We start from the raw sequence: 22150 nt of genomic DNA, 5'->3' as shown, positions 1-22150 counted from the left end.
GGTGTGAGCAAGGAAGAGGAGTCCCATCTTCTCCATTCTGGCTTTGCGACCTTTTGGTGTCATGAGGGCACATTTGGTGCAAGTCAGGACATCATGCTCACGGCCTAAACACATTACACGGACTCCATGAGGGTCTGTGATAGATATGGTACAAGTACAGTCTGGGCACCAACGAAACCCCGATGCCATGGCCATAGAAAAAAATCGAGCCGCGGTACAGTCAATGGCCAGTAGGCCGCGAGGGCCAAACTCGACGGTAATCGACGAAAGATGGTCAAAAACTTACCGGAGTACCGCGGCCTGAGAAAAGTTAGAGGAGGGACCCCTGTGGGGCAATTTAAGTTTAATTAACTCCACGAGTAAAATTCCTGTCAGGAATCTCTTCAGAGCTCCTAAACCATGAGGCTACTGCTGCGCGGAAAAAAGAAGACTGAAGGGGGACCCATGATTGGGCTCCATCCTGATGATGTTACCCATATGTGAGGACTACCATCCTGCTTGTCCTGTGAGAACACCTGTTACAGGTAAGCAACATTTGCTTTCTTACAGGACAAGCAGGATGGTAGTCCTCACATATGGGTGAGTACCGAGCTGAGGATGTCAGAGTATGCACCAAATGTACCCAAGACGTGCAACAGGCACAACAACTGGGGTGGAATTTGGCAGAGGGCATCCTGAAACCTAACGGGCATGCGGAAGGGTGTTGGTACGTCCAGTTGTGAATAGGTTACGCAGGACAGATTGGCCGAAGATGGAATCTTGTCGTCCGGCTTTGTCTAAGGCTGTAAAACTATGGAGAGAACTCCAGGTGGCAGCCCTACAAATGTCAGAACGCGGCACCGATCGTAGGTGTGCTACTGAAGTCGCCATGGCCCTCACAGAGTGTGCTTTAACACGGTCTTGAAGTGGAATGCCCGCTTGCTGATAGCAAAAGGATATGCAGTCCACCAACCAGGAGGAGAAAGTCTGTTTACCCACAGGCTTCCCCAATTTGATAGAATGGAAAGAGACAAACAATTGAGTGCTTTTCCTGTGGGCAGCTGTACGGTCTAGGTAGAACGCTAGAGTCCGTTTGCAGTCAAGGATATGCAGAGCCTGCTCTCCTGGATTGGAATGGAGCCTAGGAAAACAGGTAGGTAGTATAATGGATTGATTGAGATGAAACTCCGAAACTACCTTAGGTAAGAATTTAGGGTGAGTGCGGAGTACTGCCCGGTCCTGCAGAAGTTTAGTGTAAGGCGGTTAGGTAACTAGAGACTGTAATTCACTAACTCTGCAAGCCGAAGTGATTGCCAAAAGGAAAATCACTTTCCATGTGAGATATCGAAGGTCACAGGATTGAAGAGGCTCGAATGGTGGTTTCATGAGCCCACCCAGAACTAGGTTGAGGTCCCAAGAAGGGAAAATAAATGATGGCATCGATGGAAATGACCCTGGCATCGATGGAAGTGCCCCGGGCGATGATGGCATCGACTCAGGTATCGATGGCACCGACGACACAAGAGTATACATCTATGACATCCATCCGAGCAATGATGGCATTGATGAAACCCAGGGAAAAATCAGTGCCATGGATGAAAAACATGGATGGCACTGATAGAATCGATGCAGGGAACGGTGGCATCAATGTACCATGGGGGAGGGGTACCAATGGCATCGAAGAATGCAGGACGGTCTGGAAGGGGGTACAGATGGTAGCGATGGGGATACCGAGAAAATCGAAGGACCTGGATTCGACAGAGGCCCTGGCGGCAACGGAAACCGTGGAAGTCCCTGTCCCACTAGCGCTAATAACCAGGCAGAGTGACATAGACGGACACTCGCAGGCTATGTGTGGCTAACTATGAAAACATAAGGAGAGGGAAGGCCGCAGTCGGTCGACAGGCCAGGGAGGTGACAGGAACAGACTGAAAAACAGGGCAAAGTACTCACCGAGCGTCAAATAAATGTACGCGAAGGGAGACCCGTGCAGGGAAAAAGTGTTTGTGAAGTAAATGTTTAAGTGTTTCCATGTGGAAAAAGTGTTAGAATTTCTCACAGAGCTCCTAACCACTATGCTTACTGCAGAGCGGAAAATAGAAGACTGAGGGAGACACCTGTGGTCACAGGGATAATTGCAGGCTGAGCATGCTCGGTGCACTCAGTATGCCAGTGTCAGTCAAAGCTTTATGGAAACTTTCACAGAAAAGTTTTCCGTACAGGACTCCATCCTGTGATGTCACCCATATGTGAGGACTACCATCCTGCTTGTCCTTTGAGAAAACGTGTTACAAGGGGTTGTACTGATATGGGAACATCCCAGACACCTTTATGGAAGGCGGCTACCGCACTGACATGCATCCTGATGGAGGAAGTTTTCAGACCTGACTCTGACAAGCGCCAGAGATAGTCCAGAAACTTCATGATTGGACAGGTAAAGGGGTCAAGGGATTGAGAAGAGCACCATGACGTGAACCTGGTCCATTTGTAAGAATACGATTTTCTCGTGGAAGGCTTCCGTGAAGCAATCAAGACACGGGAAACTGGTTTAGAAAGGTTAAGTTGCTGAAGGATTAACCTCTCAACATCCATGCAGTCAAGGACAAGGCTTGAAGATTGGGGTGGCTTAGGCACCCGTCCTTTTGAGTAATTAGAAGTGGGTCCTTTCCCAAGGGAATGTGCCTGCAAATGGAGAGATCCTGAAGTATTGGAAACCACACTTGGCGCGGCCAGTGGGGTGCTATCAGGATCATGGTTCCCTTGTCCTGATGTAACTTCACGAGAGTCTTCGAGAGAAGTGGAAGTGGAGAGAATGCATATAGGAGACTGGTTGCCCATGATAGGGAGAACGCGTCTCTTGGTTGATAGTGTTGGCTGCGAGTGAGAGAGAAGAAGTTGTCTACTTTGCGATTTTGAGGTGACGCAAAGAGGTCTATTTGAGGATAACTCCATTGTTGGAAGATCGAGTTCGCTACTGAGGGGTTGAGAGACCACTCATGCGGTTGAAAGGTGTGACTTAGCTTGTCTGCCAACACATTGTCCACTCCCGGCAAGTAGGTGGCCCTTAAGGACATCGAGTGGGAGAGGGCCTCCGCTAATATCTGCACAGCTTCCTCACACAGAAGGTAGGAGCCCATCCCTTCCTGTTTGTTGATGTACCACATGGCCACCTGGTTGTCCGTCTGGATCAGGATGACTTGAATGGAAAGGCAATCCTGAAATACCCTGAGAGCATATCTGATTGCTCGTAGCTCCAGGAAATTTATTTGGTGTTTGGCGTTTGGCTTCCTCTGGAGACCAAGATCCTTGTGTCTGCAAATCGGCCACGTGAGCTCCCCAGCCGAGGTTGTATGCATCGGTGGTGAGAGTTATTTGCGGGTATGGAGCCTGGAAGGGCAAGCCCTGGAGGAGATTGACCTGATTTCTCCACCAAGCGAGAGACTGATGGAGTGAGTCGGTTACGTGGACAATGGTCAACAGGGGCTGAGTGGATTGAGTCCATTGTGACCTTAGAGTCCACTGCATGACTCTCATGGCCAAGCGGGCCATTGGGGTGACCTGAACTGAGGACGCCATGTGTCCCAGAAGGATGAGAAAGTGGCGAATTGACAATGCAACTAATATAGTGGAGTTCAAAAGAGGATTGGACAAGATCCTGAAGGAAAAATCCATAAACAATGATTAGCCAGGTAGATTTGAGAAAGCCAGTGCTTCTCTCTGGGGGTGAGATACAACAAACAAATTAACTGCTGGGAACTGCCAGGTACTTTTGGCCCAGACAGGCTCAAGATGGACTATGGCCTGAACCAGCATGGCCCTTATTTTCTTTTAGGAAGCACTTCAGATTTATCTAAGCTCATGGTGAATCCTGATAAAGTCTCAATAGACTCAGCATATTCCAATATATGGGGGAAAAGCCTCATAAAAAAAAAATAAAATAAAGGGACTTTATTTTCAAGCTGACCATCCCAATTTCATTACCTTCCTTTAGATTATGTAATTTCATGGTTAAGAGTCTGATTGCAAGAAAAAGAAGAGAGGACAGAGAACATCCCTGTTCCATACCATGACAAAGCACAAATTATTTTTACCTTACGTTGCTCTGTACTATTTTTTCATCAGAATGAAAAACCCTTTCACTGCCATAATGGTCTTCTGCTCTGGAGGGTGTTGTAAAGTTATGGATTCTACTGTGTTTCATAATTGTAATACTTTAAAAGAATGCATTAAAGTATAGACAAACAATAATTAAATTAAAAGCTTAAAGCCCAAAAGCAAATAGGAAGCCAGAAAACTGAGTACACAGTATAACAGAGCATGGATACAAAACAAGGTTTGATTTAAAAAGAAAATAAAAAAGGTTTACCAGGGCTGTAAGAAACTCTATCATCTGTCCATGGGGAGTAGAAGATGGTTTAAGTAAACTGAAACTGGAATTATTTAGCCACTGAAGACAGTCAGCAGTGTTTTGTAGCCACTTGCTGGTACAACTTTCATTTATTTCTTCCTGGAGTTTCTGAAGACATTGTTCCACACTGAAAATAAAAAAAATGGGACTTATTTTAACTATTTTATTGAAATTTTTTTTTAACATACGTAAGGCACAAAATGACAACATCAAAATATCTGAATTTGACATGAGAAAGAAAAAAAATATATAACCTGACAATGTTCACGTGCCACCCAACAAAAAGGAAAGAGGATTATGAATCCAAAATAGGATGTAGGATATTTTTCAAATGAAAGACAGATCAAACATCCTTACCCAAAAATTATGGAATTTTTTATATTTTGCAAGATAGATTCCTTTGTAAAGAAATAAACAGTGCAGTGATTTTAGATGTTTTTCTTAAATTAGTCAACACCACCAAGGTAAAAAACAGAAATCTTGGAAAATTTCTAATCAAAATATAACACAATCCCAAAGATCAAATATAAATATAATTTCTAATCAAAATATAACACAATCCCAAAGATCAAATTTTAAACAATTAAAATCAATCACAATTGCGTATAAACAGTAGAGATGTGAATCGTGTGCCCGTTCGTCTTAACGATCGGGTTCGGCTAGAGGGGGGAAAAAATCTGATCGTGGGTGATATGGGTGATGTGAATCGGAATTGGCGGCGGCCATCTTTACGATGGTGGCAGCCATCTTTAAAGATGGTGCCAGCCATCTTTAAAGATGGTGCCAGCCAGTCAGTGCTCCTACCATGTGACAGGGGCCGGCCAATGGCACGGATACCTGTCATATGGTAAGGGCAAAGGGCCATCGGCGCCATCTTTATGAGTGGCAGCCGACGGCCTGAGAACAGGAGATCGCTCCCGGGACCACCACTAGACCACCAGGTAATTTTAAAATGTTTTGGGGGGATCGGGAGGGTGGGGGAAGCTAAGGGGTCATTTTTAAAGGGTCGGGTGGGTTGTTTTTTTTTATTAGGCCATCGGCGCCATTTTTGAGTGGCAGCCAAAATGGCGCCGATGGACCGAGAGCGGGAGATCGGTCCCCGCGCCCCCACTGGACCACCAGGTCCTCGTAAAAAGCTTTGGGGGGGGGGGGGGGTTCGGGAGGGTGGGGGAAGGTAAGGGATTCGTTTTATAGGGTCGGGGTGGGTTTAGGGGCTCTTTTGGTGTGCCGGTTTTCCCCACTCTCCCCCTCCCCCGATTTACGATTTTTGACGATAAATCGGGGGAATTTCTATTGTATCGCGACTCTTAACGATTTTTGACGATTTAAAATATATCTGACGATTGTTTTAAATCGTCAAAAAACGATTCACATCCCTAATAAACAGTACTCAGAAAAGTGGAAAAGGTATGTTCAAAAATCTTTTGTCACTTAGCAGGATATAAAAATAGGAGGCAGGGCGGGGGATTTCCAGGGTTGCAGCTAGAAAATTTATTCAGCTACTGCCGATTTCCAGCACTTGCTGGATAAACTTACCCACCTAACTCTGGGCAGAAAAATTGCAGGTTTAAATTTAGCTGGGTAAATGAAAAAAGCAAACAAACAAAAAAGAACATGGCAGGCTAGCAGTGGCCTTATCCCACCCCCATTCCTAAAATAATAATAATAAAAACAAAATGTCCAGTTCTCCTTACCTTTCTTTAAAAAGTGGGGCACACCCGTACCCAATCCCCTCCAAAGTCTCTTACCTCCTCCCATGGGTTGAATATCTATATAGCTGACAGCTATTGGCAGGTAGAGTTCTTAACAGAGATTGATCAGCAGTCAGTTAAAAAAAACCAAACAATGCTGACTTGAGTTAAGTGAATAATTGAATATCTAAGGGCTGGCATAGCTGACAGATCCCAGCACTTAGATATTCACCCTAAGGGAGGAGGAAAGAGCCTCTCCTTCTGCTAGGTACAGGGAGTTGGGGGGGGGGGGGGGGGGGGGCGGGGTGAGGGGGAAAAAGATGTCCCACTTTCTTTTATGCTTAAATCTGTTTATTAACAATTTTGCAAAAGTTAACACAATGGGCCTGAAACATATGGTACATATTCTGTCCTGATATATACCACATGACCAGGAAATGTCCAGTAGGTATAAACTAAGCCCAACAAAAATTCCCTCTCCCCACAACCTCCCCCACTTTTTAGATTGGAAAGGAGAGGAGGTTCTGGATGCTCAGCCCACATCATTTGTTTTCTAATATTCAGTAAACCACTGAGCGTCAGAGTTGCCCGAGTAACTTTAGCCAAGTATATTCTTTGGAAGATAATGTTAGTTGATTTTTAATACTACTACTAATAATAATATTCAGCTGAAATTATCTGGATAACTTTGCCACTCACTGGCTTACTACTTCTATGACTAGATTTGACTATACTGGACTAACTTGGCAGAAACAAGAGGTTAAGTGTTAACATTCATCTGCAATTAAATTGATACATAATGTGAAGTCTCAGCTCTTCAAATTTCAACAATTCTGCTCTTGCAGAAATTTTATTTTGTAGTGTCACAACTAACAGAAGTGAAAAGCATACTAAATTTAAGTAAAATCCAAAATAAAGGCTCAGATTTTTACAACAGAACTATTGACTAGGATGTATATGCTAGAACTTAGTACACCTTTGAAGATATTTCCACTGTCAGTCATAAAAACTGATATGATAATTACCCTAAATTCTGGGGCAGGGGGCTAAAAGTTAACAAAATCTCATCTATATATATAAAAGGCCTAGGTCATGTTGGTCAGTCAGCCAGTCACACTGTCCTGTCCTTGTTCGGCCACCAGGTTGCACCTGGAACAGTGGAAGGTGCACTTTGGAAAAACAATCTGCTCCGTCTGCAAAGCTCTTCATGTCAGACTTATACACACGCAAACACACATAAGCACATATACACACAGGCAGGCACACACATACGTACAGGCAAGCACAGGCAAACACGCACGTGCAAGCATACACACACACACAGGGGATACACACGCACAAATATGCACGCAAAGGCAGGCACACACGCATACACATACAGGCAGACAGGCATGCACACACATGTGCACATATACACACAGTTAGGCACATGCAGAAACATGTACACAAAGGCAGGCACACACCCAGGCAGGTATACATATGCGCACATAGGTATGTACACACAAGCATGTGCACACAGGCAGACACATGCAGGCAGGTATGCACAAAAACACACACCCACACACACAACTGCACACACATACATGCACAAATAGGCACACACACATACATGCATACACAGGAAAGCATGTACACATGCATATAAAGGCAGGCAGATGAACTCAGGCAGGCATACATACACATGCACATACAGACAGACACACACGCACACATAGAGGCAGGCACACATACACATGTGCATGCAGATGTTACATTGGTTGATAACTGCAGGCCACTGCAACTGGTTTCACCTACCCCTATATCACCGCTGACCAGGGAGCACTGCTGACAGAGCCGGACCCCTGCCACATTCAGCCTCTGGCCTCATCCCTCAGGTGCCATCCAATATGGCATGGAAGGGCACTAGACACCATCCTCCTCGTCCTCCTCTAGGCATGCATGCGCCCGACGATGAGGTTCTTAAAGAGCCCATGGCGGGTACTCATCTGAGGCACCCTCTGATAACATCACCAGGACCTCTCTATAAAAGACTCTATCTAAAGAGCATCCGACGCCTCAGCAAGATGTCTCCTGATCCCCATTTGCTCTTCAGTACCAGTTGTTTCATTCCTGAGTTCCTGTCCTGTATTCTGGTGTTCCTGCCTTGTTCCCACTCCTTGTCATGTTTCTGTGTTCCTCCTGCCTTGCCAAAGTCTGGTCGTGTCCTGCCTCATCTTGTTTGGTTCTTGTCTTTGTCCTGTCTTCCTTTGGCTTGTCTTCCCAGATTTTGACCATTCCTTGATTGCTGGCTGGACCTGATGACCTGCTTTGGATCAGACCTCGCCTTGTCTGCTGCCTGTCCTGAATCTGGCCTGCCATCTGGTTTCCACTGTCTGCTGCCTGCCCCGGCCGCTGGACCGCCTTCTGGTATCTGTGTTTGCCCCCTGTCTAGACCCTCCCTCTCTCGACCACCCTAGGGTCCCACCTTAATCTAGTGGCTGCCAGAATCCAAGACTTCAACCTGCGAGGGAGGCAGCTGGTATAGGCAAAGCTCCAGCCTGTCCTGATGTAGGGCGTATCTGCCAGTTGTTGGTGTGGGCCTAGCAGGTATGCCCACTAGGCAGTACCAACCACGCCACAGTACCAAGGGTCCACCAATAATGGAAGCGTTAAAGCAGACAGGCACACAAACACACGCAGGCAAGCATACACAGTCAGATACAGGCATGCACACGCACACATAGGCAAGCACACAGGTAGGCAGGCAGACACACATACAGATAGGCAGGTACCCCCACAAAAAAGCAGGCAGACACACACACAAATGCAGGCAGACATACAAACACAAAGGTAGGCAGGTATGCATGCACACACAGGCAGGCATAAGGATGCATAAGGCATGCATAAGGATGCTCATGCAGGCAGGCACACAAGCATATATGGACAGGTTCACACACCCACACAAAGGCAGGTATACATACACACACAGGCAGGCAAGTACATACGCATGTATAGACATGCAAGCAGGTACAGGCACACACACAAAAACATACATACACGCACACAGGCAGGTATGCATACAGATACACGCACGTGCACGGGCAGACACACACAGGCAGGCAAAGGTAGTTAGGCCCACACACACAGAGGCATGAGGGCGTGCACGCGCGCACACACACACACACACACACACACACACACACACAGAGTCAGCAGGTAGACATACACACAGGCAGAAGGCCGCCTCCCTCCCACACACACACACACATATACACATAGGCTGTTAAAGACTACACTACCTGAGCAATATGGGCACTTTTCACTAGTAAATAGCATAGTTAGACAAAAATCTATGTAAATGATTTCAAACAGATTTTTCAAACAGCCTATGTGGGGACAAAGAGACACTTTGATCAGATAGTATTAAATGCTAACAAGTTAAAACCCATTGAAAATCACAAAATGTTTGAACAGTGTTCCTTCTGAAACATAATGGTTTATTTAATCTTGTTTTCATACATGGAAGCCCAAGACTAATAGCTGTGAAAATGCACTATTAACTAATTCAACATCTTAATACAATTAAGATAAGGAATGAACACTGCAGAAGGCATACATGTGATTAAATGTAGATGCCAAGTTTTATAGCCATATCATTCTCAGAAAGCCAATTTACTGACTACAACCAATTCAACATTATCTGGAGGCCTCTTCAAACTTAATCAGGTGTGGGAGCCCCATAAAATGTGCTATATGTAAAGGTGAAGAAAAGATCTTTTCAAGAAAACTCTGAGCATGGGTGAGTTTAAAATGAAGGGCAAAGAAACGAATAGTTTCTCAGTATCAATGAATCTTTTCATGAGTGCAAAGCATTTCCATGTAAAAGAATACCTCTCTGCCTGTGGTCCACTCAGTTTCTTAATGGGGTAGCCCCACTCAGGTCTAAGAATGACAAAAGATCGGCATGTATCTACTTAACTTGTGTAAGCTGTTCTCAGGACCTTGAAACATGATGACCTCTCCATATACCTTGGCTCTTAGGACACTTTTATAAAAAACGTATTGTGGTTTCTAGAAATGCCTCCTTCAGTGAAACCTAATAGATTACAACACTGAGAACAGGAAAGGTTCCACTGTTAGTCTACCTAAATCTGTTTCAACTAGGAATCAGTTTAGTTTAATCTCAAACATATGAATCTGGGCACTTGCCAATGACTTCATCTTATAAATAGGTTAAAGATTTCAGAGGGTTAGATATTTTAATAATTTGCTTCAACAATGATACAAGAAATACGCAGGCAATTTTCAGAGAGCCTCCCTAAAAATTACAGTACAATTTTGAAGTGGCAGCTTTTTCTACACTATAATTAAACTGCAGATTTTGAGTATAAAATGTTCTTATTTGATTTTATCAAACCTCAGGCATACCCTGCTCTCTGTAAGGCAGAGCTTTCCAAACTTTTCATGTTGGTGACACACTTTTTAGACAAACATAATTTCGGGACACAGTAATTCAGTCTACTAGCAAACCGGAGGTTAAAGGTTAAACGAATGAAATGTATTTCGACAATTTATGTATGTTTCCTTAAATATATACATAATAAAATGTTTCACGACACAACCTATCTTGTGAAAACCTTTCATTTTTATTAAAACTATATAATATTCCAAGATTAATGTTATTGTTCTAATTTATGAGTAACAATAATAAAACAAAGTTATTGTGTTATTCAATTAACCTCTTTAATGAGATATATGAGCTTGATGGGATGAACACAGATTTGAATATTTGGTGTTAATAAGAAAGTCCAAAGGGTCTTCTGCATAATTTTAAAAAGCTGGCCAGTTTCACACTATAATTATTTGATAGCCTCATTCAACTAATTCTATTTGGCTATGAGAGTGAAGTCTGGAATTTATAGGAAGGGACAGAATGTCAATATAAATCCTGCACCTCCAGTTCTGTAATTCTTAACCGAGATGATGTTCCCAACGTATCCCGGTATATAAAAACACCTAAATAAATAAATAAATAAATAAATAAATAAACAAACAAACTCTGTGCATCCACTGAAATTCCCCCAAACAATGGAGCTTGGATGTTTCCCTTACAGCTCATCATAGTAAAAGATATTTTCAAATGCTGGTGTCACCTCACAGTAACAGCAGCACAAACACCTTCCTCTGCCAGGCACATTGTGAACTAAAATAAAACTTCGCAAAAAAGACACTCAAAATCTATACTGCAATCCCATTGTAACATAACAGTAATAACACCAAGGACTCAAACAACAATACCCCTACCTGTGAAAACGCAAAGGTAAATATTACACTGGGTCCTAGAATACAAATACACCACCTACTGAGGAAACAAAACAAACCCGATTGCTATAGATCCCTATGCTAGCAGAATCTCTCATCATGGTCACACACACACAGAGCAGAGACAGACCCTCACCAAATACAGAATACAAAATAAAGGAGCACAAATTAAACAAAAACTGAAATGGAAACCCCAAGAAGCCAGACTCTGTGTATTAACAATGGAAAAACAGAACCACCATTCCTCATAAAACAAATAAAATCAAGAAATATAAAGCATCAGTTATAATAGTAAAACCATACTAATAAAAGAATATTTTAAAACTACTGATAAATAGAATTTCTATTAATTAAAATCATATAAATTTTTTACAATTTCCCAAACACCAATAAAATATTTCAAAACAGCACATATATCAAATAACACCCAATAATTAAAACTAATAAGGATTTTAAAAAGCCCCTGCTGTCCATACGTGGGAGTTCTTGATTTCCAGTCACCCTGATATTGTCCAGGATTAGGAGGTTATCCTCTCTCACACAGACTCACATGTCCATTCTCTCTCACACATACACTGTCACATTCATACACATTCATGCTCTTATACCCACCATAACCTCTCGCTCTCACAGGCTCTAAGACAGGCTCTAAGAGGAGCAGGCTCTAAGACACTCTCTCCCCCTCTCTCCCCCTCCACACACAAACTCTTACTCCCCTGGATTTTCTCATACACACTCGCTCTGGCTCCCTCACATACACACACACCCAGGCAAGTTCCCAATCATTCTCACACACTGAAACTGACCCCCAGGCAGGCTCCCATTCATTTTCACACCACTCCCTCACCATCCCCCAAGGCATGCACACATTCATTCTCACACACACATACACCACACACAGGCCGGCATCTATTCTCACACATACAAACCCCAGGAAGACACCCATACATTCTCATGCACTGACACACCCTCAGGCAGGCACCCATGCATTCACACACATACACCCCCAGGCAGACTCCCATTCATACACATGCACACACTAAAGGCAGACCCCCTCTCTTTCTTTTGCCAGCAACCTCGGAGCCTCTCTCATTCCTCTGCTGCCACTGTCACTGCTGCCACATGGCTATTTGGGAGGCGCTGATTGCTGCTATTGGCACTGAAGCCCATTCTGCTGCCTCCTCTGTGCAGGCCCCGTGGGCTTCCACTTCCTCCATGTTGATCTCGTACATTGTGAGATCCGCATGGAGAAAATGCCACTCTTGCACATTACCAAAGATTACATGTGCCAATCAGTAAAAAGTAATTTATTTCTTTTTTTTTACCTTTGCTGTCTGATCTTAGCTTTCTAATCGGTTTTGTCACAGGTTTTTTTTGTTCCACCTCCCCTTTCTTATTTTTTTGCCAATTCCTTTCATATTGTCTTTTTTTTCTATTTCTTTTCTCTCCATCTATCTTCTTCCCTCATACATTCAGTCAGGTTCTCATTCTCACATGCTTTCTCTCTCTCTCTCACACACACACACACAGGCTCTCACATGCTCTCTCTCATACAATCATTCATACAGTCTCTCTCTTGCACATGCTGTCTGATTCTCACACACCCAGGCTCTCTCTCACTCCCACATGCTGTCTTGCTCAAGCACAGGCTCTCACTGTCACATGCTCTCTCTCATACAATCATTCATACACAAGTCTCTCTCTTGCACATGCTGTCTGACTCTCACACACCCAGGCTCTCTCTCACTCCCACATGCTGTCGTGCTCAAGCACAGGCTCTCACTCCCACTTGCTGTCTCTCACACACACACACACACACTCTCACATGCTGTCTCTGCAAAAATTCAGGTCCTCACTCCCACACCCAATCTCTCAATTCACCTCATACAGGCACCCAATTTCTCAACTCACCTCATACAGGCACCCAATCTCTCAACGCACCTCATACACGCACACAACTCATCGGGCCCTCAGCCTCTCTCTTACCTCTGGGCCTCCTCTTCACGGGTTGCTGCAGGATGGGCTCTGCAGCGGCCCTGATCTTCTCCGGCCGATCGCGGCGACTCTGATCTTCTCGGGCCGATCCGCGGTGGAGACCCTGCTACCTGGCCTGCTCCTCTTCTGCACGTGGCTGATGCTCCACCTCCTTCCTGCCCGCGCGGCTCCGGCAACATTTTTCTTCCGGGGCCGCGCGGGCAGAAAGGAGGCGGAGCACCTGCTCTTCCTGCTTTCTGCCCGCGCGGCTCCGGCAACATTTTTCTTCCGGGGCCGCGTGGGCAGGAAGGAGGAGGAGCACCTGCGTGACATTTTTCTTCGGGCCGTGGTGACGTAAGCTCCACCACGGCCCCGCCGATCTTCCTGCTGTGCGTCTCCGGCACACAGCACAGCGATACTTTACTACTCAGCCGCCAGTGGGATGAGGTCCACCGGCGGCCGCATTGGCTCCCACTTGCCGGTGTGTCACGTGCACCAGGCTTGCGCGACACACCGGCACACTGCAGGCGACACACACTTTGGAAAGCTCTGGTGTAAGGAGTAGGCCACTAAAAGATATGCAGACATTCTTTTGTTTGAACATAATTCCTAAACACTATACATATTTTTACCCCAGGAAGACAAAAAAAAAAAAAAGCTGAATTCGCCCCAAAGCAGTCTTGCGGCCTCTGCACCATCCCAGCATGCCGACCCAAGCTCTTCACAGTACATGCCGCAATCACCATCCTGATTAGGCGCACGCACTCACAACTTATTTACCGTGTTTCCCCGAAAATAAGACAGTGTTTTATATTAATTTTTGCTACCAAAGATGCACTAGGCCTTATTTTCAGGGGATGTCTTATTTTTCCATGAAGAAGAATTCACATATATTGTTGAACAAAAAAATGAACATTTATTATATTCTGAATAGTTGTCTGGTTATGCTGGTTTGTGATGACAACTGTGAATCCTGCAGGGTAAAAAAATCACAGCTGCATGCTCTGGTGTTTTATGCGACGGGCATGCTCTCAAATAAAAACTTTGCTAGGTCTTACTTTCGGGGGAGGTCTTATTTTCGGGGAAACAGGGGGTAGTACCCCTGGCAGGAACTCATTCTCATAGCCTTCTGATGATATCAGCCCTGCCAGCTATTTAAGCATGGGCACTGCAGCAATTCATTGCCTCAGCAACAGATCCTCCTGCTTTCTGTAGTGTGTGTTGCTCCAGCATAACTGATTCTGCCTCGTTCCAGTGTTCCAGCCTGCTTTGCCTACCCAGCCTGCCCAGTTTCATCCAGTCTACCTTGCTCTCTTCCAGTCCATTGTGCCCTGTCTTGCCTCCAGCCTTGATTTGTCCAGATCCCTCACCTGCCTGCCCGCCCAGTATTGACCTCTGCTATGGACCGGGACTACTCTCTTGCCTACTGCCTGCTACTGAACTCTGCTTCAGACTTTGAGTATGCCTTGCTCACTGCCAGCCCTGACCCTTGATTTAACCCTGGTATCTGCCTGATAGCTGCTTGCACTGACCATGGCCCAACTCTGGACTCTTTCTTTCAACCTCTCTGTGGGACTCTCGCTTAAGTCCTACCAACCCCTGGAACCCAAGGACTCAACCTGCAGGGAACAGGGCTAGTATCGATGAAGGTCCAACCTTGTCCTAGCCTAGGGCGTGTTCATCAGCTGTCAGCGTGGCCTAGGAGGTTCGCCTACTAGACTGTGTTAATCACGCCACAGCACAAGGGTCCACTTCCATTACACAATCTAGCCATTTAGAAAGTCATACTCTAGACCTGATTTTTATGCCTGATACAGTAAATTCAAATGAGATAGCTGATTAAGCCAAGACAAGTCCTCTGGTACAGATTGGATCTTCTTCTAGTACTTTTCTGGCTAAAAGATATCTCTGTTCCTGTAAAAGATTCAAGGACAAGGCTTTAAAGTTAGAGCCAGAAAAAGACTTATCAGTACCTAGAACATTAACAGTATTGGGAGATCTCTCACAATAAACGAAGATCAGGTTCAAGATTTTGTAGATGGATGGAATGAAGCTTTTATTCAAGCTATAGATGCTATTGCTCCTGAAAAGACGAGACTTATCAAACCTGGTAGATTTTCACTATGGTTTACTGATGACTGTCGTAAATGAGAAAGGTCCTCTGGTAGGCAACAGGAAGGTCCTCTGGTAGGCAACAGGAAAGAATCTGGCAAAAGTCTTTAAGAATAAGGACATAGACTAGTAGAGAATTTAATTTTGCGGTTAATAACTGCTAAGAAAATATACTTCACTCTATGTATAAATGTTTTATTAGTATTTATCCAAACAAAATACAGAACAACCAGGGGGGGTATTGTATTCTGAAACACCCCCCCCCCATGATACAATTCAACTCAACGAATGTGGTTACCTCACCTCCTGTTCCCCTCCCCTATATATATCTCCCTCCCTCCCACCCCAATCTCCCCCATGCAGGTATCACCACTACAGCATAGAGATTATCAATCTGATCAACAAACGTAGGTGCAGAGATCTCACAGCAGAAGACAGGCGAGATCCTCAATCATTAAGTATGCGACTTCTGGCACGGTGAGGGAGTGCCTATATATATAAGTCCCAAATGGAAAGAAACCGCCTCCGTTGTAATGGGGAGCTATTAGATAATAAACAATCCATAATCATCATAGAATGAAAGTGATTTCGCCAAGCCCAAAAAGTCGGTGGGTCATCGCCTTGCCAATCAGACAGTAACACCCGCTTCCCCACTAAACAGGCCTTCTGTATCAATAGGCGAGTACCAGGATCTCGTATATGCAGGGGAGGGATGCAACCAAAAAGAAGCCATAACGGGGCAACTGGAATAGATAAATGTAGAAATGTCGTCAAGTATCCCGCCACGTGGCTCCAAAATAGTTTAACACCAGGACAAGACCAAAAAGCATGTGTTAGCGTGCCCAAAGCCTTTTTGCATCTTCTACACTCTGCTGTGGGAGAGATAGTCACTCGGTGAGCAATCTGTACAGAGATATACATCCTCCCCAAAAACTTGTATTGTAGCTCACGATAGTACATGTTATATGAGATCCTGGCCACTTTGTTAAAACAAGCATGTAGAATCAAGGAGGTAACAGCAAAGTCCCCATCACTAGTCCAATGATCAGCCAGTACAGAGTAAATGTCCACTCATCTAATCATCAGCAAGCCTTTATAATAAGCAGATAAGGAGGGAGGTTTCCTTTTTTTCAAACAGTAATATTGTGTCCAACGCTTGAAAGGTGGAGGGTTGTATGAAAGCCATGGGTAAAGTGCGAAGGTAATGTGCAATGTGTAAGTATGGGAAAGCATGTGGTAACCCCAGGCCATAATGTTCACAAAGTTCCAAGAAAGAGAGCAGTTTACCCTCTTTCGTAATTATTTTCCCAATTGAGAAATACCCTTGATAGTCCACTCCTTAAACACTGATGATTGGGATCCCAGAGAAAAGTCCACGTTACCAACAACGGGTAGAAGGTATGCGCAAACTTGAGGCACTTGCAGATGTTTGGTCAAAAGGATCCATGCTTGTCAGATCAGCCTTATGACCTATAGATTGAGTTAAAAGAACCGGAAGCCTAGCTGCCTCTACTTGGAGGACATATTTAACATCAATCGGGGTAGTAAGGCGCTGTCAGCCATGAAACTAGTATGAGACAAAGTGCCCTTTAACCAATCCCTGGCCACATGTAGATTGCTGGCCAAGTTGTATGCTGGATTTGGCACTCCCAACCCCCTACTCCCCCACCTTTCCTGCAACCAAGAGAGGGGAAAGCGAGCCTTCCCGCTTCTCCACAGAAATTTCCTCAGAGAACAGTTGACTAAAATCATGTCTATCACCTTAAGTTGAAGGGGCAAGTTTTGAAAGAGATATAACCATTTGGGGAGGATGACCATTTTGAATAAATTCACTTGACCACATAATGACAGAGGTAGATTTTTCCAGGTAGTAAGGGCATCCACTGTACGTTGCAGCAAAGGTAGGATATTAACTTGATAGATCAGCTTTGGATCCATAGGCAAACGTATCCCCAAATATCGAAAAGAATCACCCGCCCATTGTAGAGGAAAAGGATCGGACCATCTTTCTCTCAGTGCATCAGGAAAGGCCAGCACTGAAGACTTGTCTGCATTCACCCCAAAGGTCCAGTGTAATTGTAAAAGGAGGGAAAGGGAGGCGCGGGGTTCTGTGAGGAATACGAGAAGATTGTCAGCAAAGGCTGCACACTTAAATATCTCAGACTGAAAACATATGCCCCTAATCATGTGATGTGCCTGTATAGCTAGTAACAGGGGTTCCAACTGCAAAATAAAGAGTAAGGGGGATAAGGGACACCCCTGTCTCGTACCCCTCCCAATATCCAAGGGTTTAGATTGCTCCCGATTGGCCAGAATTATTGCCGTAGGGTCGTTATACGGTAGGTGAATTGCTTGATAAAAAAAACCATCAAAGCCCATCTGCCTCAAAATATGGAATAAGTAATTCCATTCCACCCGATCAAAAGCTTTTTCCAAATCAAAGCTAATAGCCAGATACGTGGTTTGCGTGTGCTGACACATTTCCATGGCTACTAATACTCGCCGAAAATTAGATGGAGCATATCTTTGCCTTATAAATCCAACTTGATTGCCCCCTATCAGGGAGGGGAGAAAATTCTCCAAATGGTCAGCCATAATTTTGGCAAGTAATTTTTGATTGTAGTTAAGCAGGGATATTGGGCGAGATGATTCAGGTAAAGAAAGATCCTTACCCGCCTTCGGAATAAGAGTTTGTAGGCTTGATTCGTATTCGGAGGATAGCTACCCACACCAATTAATTCAGAGAACACCAATGACAGTGGGGTTGTAACTTTGTCTATGAGGCATTTGTAAAATTCAGCTGAGAACCTGTTAGGGCCGGGAGCTTTAAGCTGTTTTGAATAGTAAATAGCTAGTTTGATTTCCTCGGCCGATATGGGGGAGTTGAGCGCTTCCTTCTGAGTCTCCGTGAGATGAGGAAGTTTTAAGGAGGAGCAAAAATTAGCACATGCCTCCTCCGACCATCCTCCTGTTCTGTATAGCTTCATATAATAATCTCGGATCAGCCTCAATATTGACTGAGTGTTAGTTTCCACTTGACATATAGAAACATAGAAACATAGAAATGACGGCAGAAAAAGACCAATCGGCCCTTCTAGTCTGCCCAGCAAGCTTCCACACTTATTTTCCCATACTTATCTGTTTCACCAACCACCAACTTCAGGGCTCTTGTTGGTAAACTGTTTGATTCAAATTTCCTACCATCCCCTGTCATTGATGCAGAGAGTAATGTTGGAGTTGCATCAAAGGTGAGCATAAGGCTTAAGGTTAAGGGTTGTAACTGCTGCATCAAGCAAGTTACCCCGATGCTTGTTTACTCAGATTGCACAGATCGATACCTTGTTGGATGATGTCTGAATGTAAATCCTGTTTTCCTCACTTCTCCCTACCGATGAAGCAGTTAGCAACCCTATATATGCTTTCAAAGTGATGTATCAGGCTTAATTTGGTTTAGGGTACTAACCACTGTAATAAGCAAGCTACCCCCATGTTTATTTGTTTACCCAGATTATGAAGTTCAGTCCTTGTTGGTTGTTGTCTGAATGCAAATCCTCTTTTCCACATTTCCCTTTGCCGTTGAAGCAGAGAGCAATGTTGGGGTTGCATTAACCGTGCAAGGGATTTTTTTTTGAGTAAGGGTAGTAATCACCAGGTAGTAGTTAACATTCCAGCAAACCACCCCCATGGCTCTACTCTTCATTCCCATCCTCTAGCCTTTATGGATCCACAGTGTTTATCCCACGCCGCTTTGAAATCTTTCATAGTTTTAGTCTTCACTACTTCTCCTCCGGAAGGGCATTCCAGGCATCCACCACCCTCTCCATGAAGAAATACTTCCTGACATTGGTTCTGAGTCTTCCTTCCTGGAGCTTCAAATCGTGACCCCTAGTTCTACTGACTTTTTTCCATTGTAAAAGGTTTGTTGTTAACCATGAATCATTAAAACCTTTCAAGTATCTGAAAATCTATATCATATCGCCTCTGCTCCTCCTCTCCTCCAGGGTGTACATATTTAGGTTCTTTAATCTCTCCTCATAAGTCATTTTATGAAGACCATCCACCTTTTTGGTCGCCCTTCTCTGGACCGCCTCCATCCTGTCTCTGTCCCTTTGGAGATACGGTCTCCAGAACTGAACACAGTACTCCAGGTAGGGCCTCACCAAGGCCCTGTACAAGGGGATCATCACTTCCTCAGGCCGGAGACATAGCAATTATGTTGCCTCGGAAAACCGCCTTGGCGGTATACCAAAATAGTATAAGTTGATCTCTGTGTTCTTGGTTTAAGGTGGCGAAATCCGACCACTTTTCTTCTAAGTATTGTTGAAAATGTTTATCTTCAGCTAGATAATAAGGAAATCTCCAAATCTTGGTCAAGCAAGTAGATTGTACTAATTGCATATCGAGCCATACTGGTACATGATCTAAGATTATTATTTCTGCAATACCCGCCTCCAGAACACTTGAGAAAGCATAACTACTAATAAGTAAGTAGTCGAGCCGGGAATATGTAACATGAGCATGGGAAAAATGAGTTATCTCCTTCTCTCCTGGATGCAGAATGCGCCACACATCTACCAGATGGAGTGTATTTTCTAACAGAGCTGGGCCTTTTCCCATCCCAGCCTCCGTGCGACGATTTTGGGAAGCATCCAATAGTGGATTTCGAATTGTATTGAAGTCTCCTCCAATAATCACTATCTCGGCCATATAGGGGAATAAATGCTGGTACATTACCGGTAAAAATCGGGAGTTGTATGGGTTTGGAGCATATATATTACACAGAACCACTTGTTTGTTATACAGCTCTGTCACCAAAATAAGTTATCAGCCATCTGGATCTTTAATCTCTTTCACTATCTTAATGGGTAGACATTGAGGGGTAGATTTTTTAAAAAAGCACGATAGCGTACTTTTGTTTGCGCAGCAGGCGCAAACAAAAGTACGCAGGATTTTATAAGATACGTGCATAGCCGCGCGTATCCTCTAAAATCCTGGATCGGCGCGCGCAAGGCTGCCGATTTTGGGCAGCCTGTGCGCGCCGAGCCGCGCAGCCTGCCTCTGTTCCCTCCGAGGCCGCTCCGAAATCAAAGCGGCCTCGGAGGGAACTTCCTTTCGCCCTCCCCTCAGCTTCCCCTCCCTTCCCCTATCTAACCCACCCCCCTGGCCCTATCTAAACCCCCCCTTACCTTTGTCCCTAGATTTACGCCTGCGAGAAGCAGACGTAAATCTACGCGCGCCAGCAAACTGCTGGCGCGCCGTCTTCCGACCCGGGGGCTGGTCCGGAGGCCTGGACCACGCCCCTGGGCCGGCGCCACATCCCAGGTCCCGCCCCCGAAACGCCGCATCCCACCCCCGAAACGCCACGTCATCCGGTCCTGCCCCCGACACGCCCCCTTCAAAAAACCCCAGGACCTACGCCCTGCTCACATAAATCCAGGCGGATTTACGCGAGCAGGGCTTTTAAAATCCGCCCGTTATTGAGCAAGATGGCTACCCCAGCTGACCTAGTGGTGGCTGAGTCAAAGTGCACCTCACCTACCCAAGTTTTACACGTTCTAGATCAGATAGGTGCATCTCTTGTAAATAGGCAATATCTGCTGACTTCCTTTTTAGTGCACTCAACACCTTGGAACGTTTAATTGGAGAATAGATCCCACAGATGTTCCAGGACACTATACGAGCTTGAGGCTTAGAGATCCCACCCCTTTAAAGACTGTTTTTGCCGGTATAACATGAAAGTCCAGGGAAAAACCCTCCCAGCTGAGGCCTCTCCCTGAGAAATCGACACCCATGGAGCACTAGCGCTTGCTCTAGATTGGATTCCACCATTATTCTTTAAGGAACTTAAATAAAGTACCTGCACTCTCCCCCTTCCCACCCCCCCATGCTCCCCCTCCCTCTCTCTAATCCCTTTCCCAATCCCAAACCTCCTCTGGGTCTTCAGCTTGGAGAACACCGCTCAGTTTACAGTCCCCCCCCACCACCTTTTTACCCCAGCCACTTATACAGATATGAAACAAGAGATCCACCGTACCTCTGGATCTTTTACCCTACCCGACTATATAAAAAAAATTTGAATTAAGGCAATATTGCCCTAAACAGTGTACAAGGGACCAGCATCTATGCAGCAGAAATTGTACCTTGTTAAAAAATAACTTTGGCTCCACATTAGCCAATGTCCCTTGCACATCTACAACTGGGTATGATTAGGAGATGATTGAGAAACCCCACGGGCTTAATCTCAAGGGACTCACCACTGAATGAGACTAACATCATCCTACCGTAAATAAATGTGAGTGGGTGTTGTCAGCAAAAAAAAACCCAAAAACCCTCAATCAGTACAGGCACATCTCAGCATAGGGCGCAATACTCTAATTATCCCGGAGGATAAAGGAAATACAAGAGTACACCTCTGATCCCCCCAAGGGCTCTCTCACTCATCCCCCTACTCCAGATATGAGTCGCTTTGCAAATTCAGAAACAATAATAACGTCAGACATTAAGACAAGACCTATGCCTATAATCATCACATGGTGCGAGCCTAACTCCCTTGAAGCATATAAAAAGCATGAGTATGAGGAAGTAGGCCCCCTAACCGGAAAAATATACCAACGATGGTAATAAAAGCGTCCCACGAGGCTTCGAGGCAGACATTATGGTCTGGCCCCAAAACAAAAAAGAAACT

General features: G+C 44.9%; 1 protein-coding gene across 4 annotated transcripts in view; it reads right to left on the bottom strand.

Moving 5' to 3' along the window:
- The window catches only part of KIAA0825 (KIAA0825 ortholog), a 1025579-nt gene that overhangs the window by 872775 nt on the left and 130654 nt on the right, over nt 1-22150 (bottom strand). For all 4 annotated transcript variants that reach the window (XM_029573181.1, XM_029573174.1, XM_029573199.1 and 1 more), the window contains one exon: nt 4346-4514. In XM_029573181.1, coding sequence (XP_029429041.1) covers nt 4346-4514 — 169 coding nt within the window. The remainder of the gene's footprint in view (nt 1-4345; nt 4515-22150) is intronic.

This window comes from Rhinatrema bivittatum, chromosome 1 (genome assembly GCF_901001135.1).
Source record: "Rhinatrema bivittatum chromosome 1, aRhiBiv1.1, whole genome shotgun sequence".
Classification (NCBI taxonomy): Eukaryota; Metazoa; Chordata; class Amphibia; order Gymnophiona; family Rhinatrematidae; genus Rhinatrema; species Rhinatrema bivittatum.
This window is presented reverse-complemented; position numbering and strand designations above follow the sequence as displayed.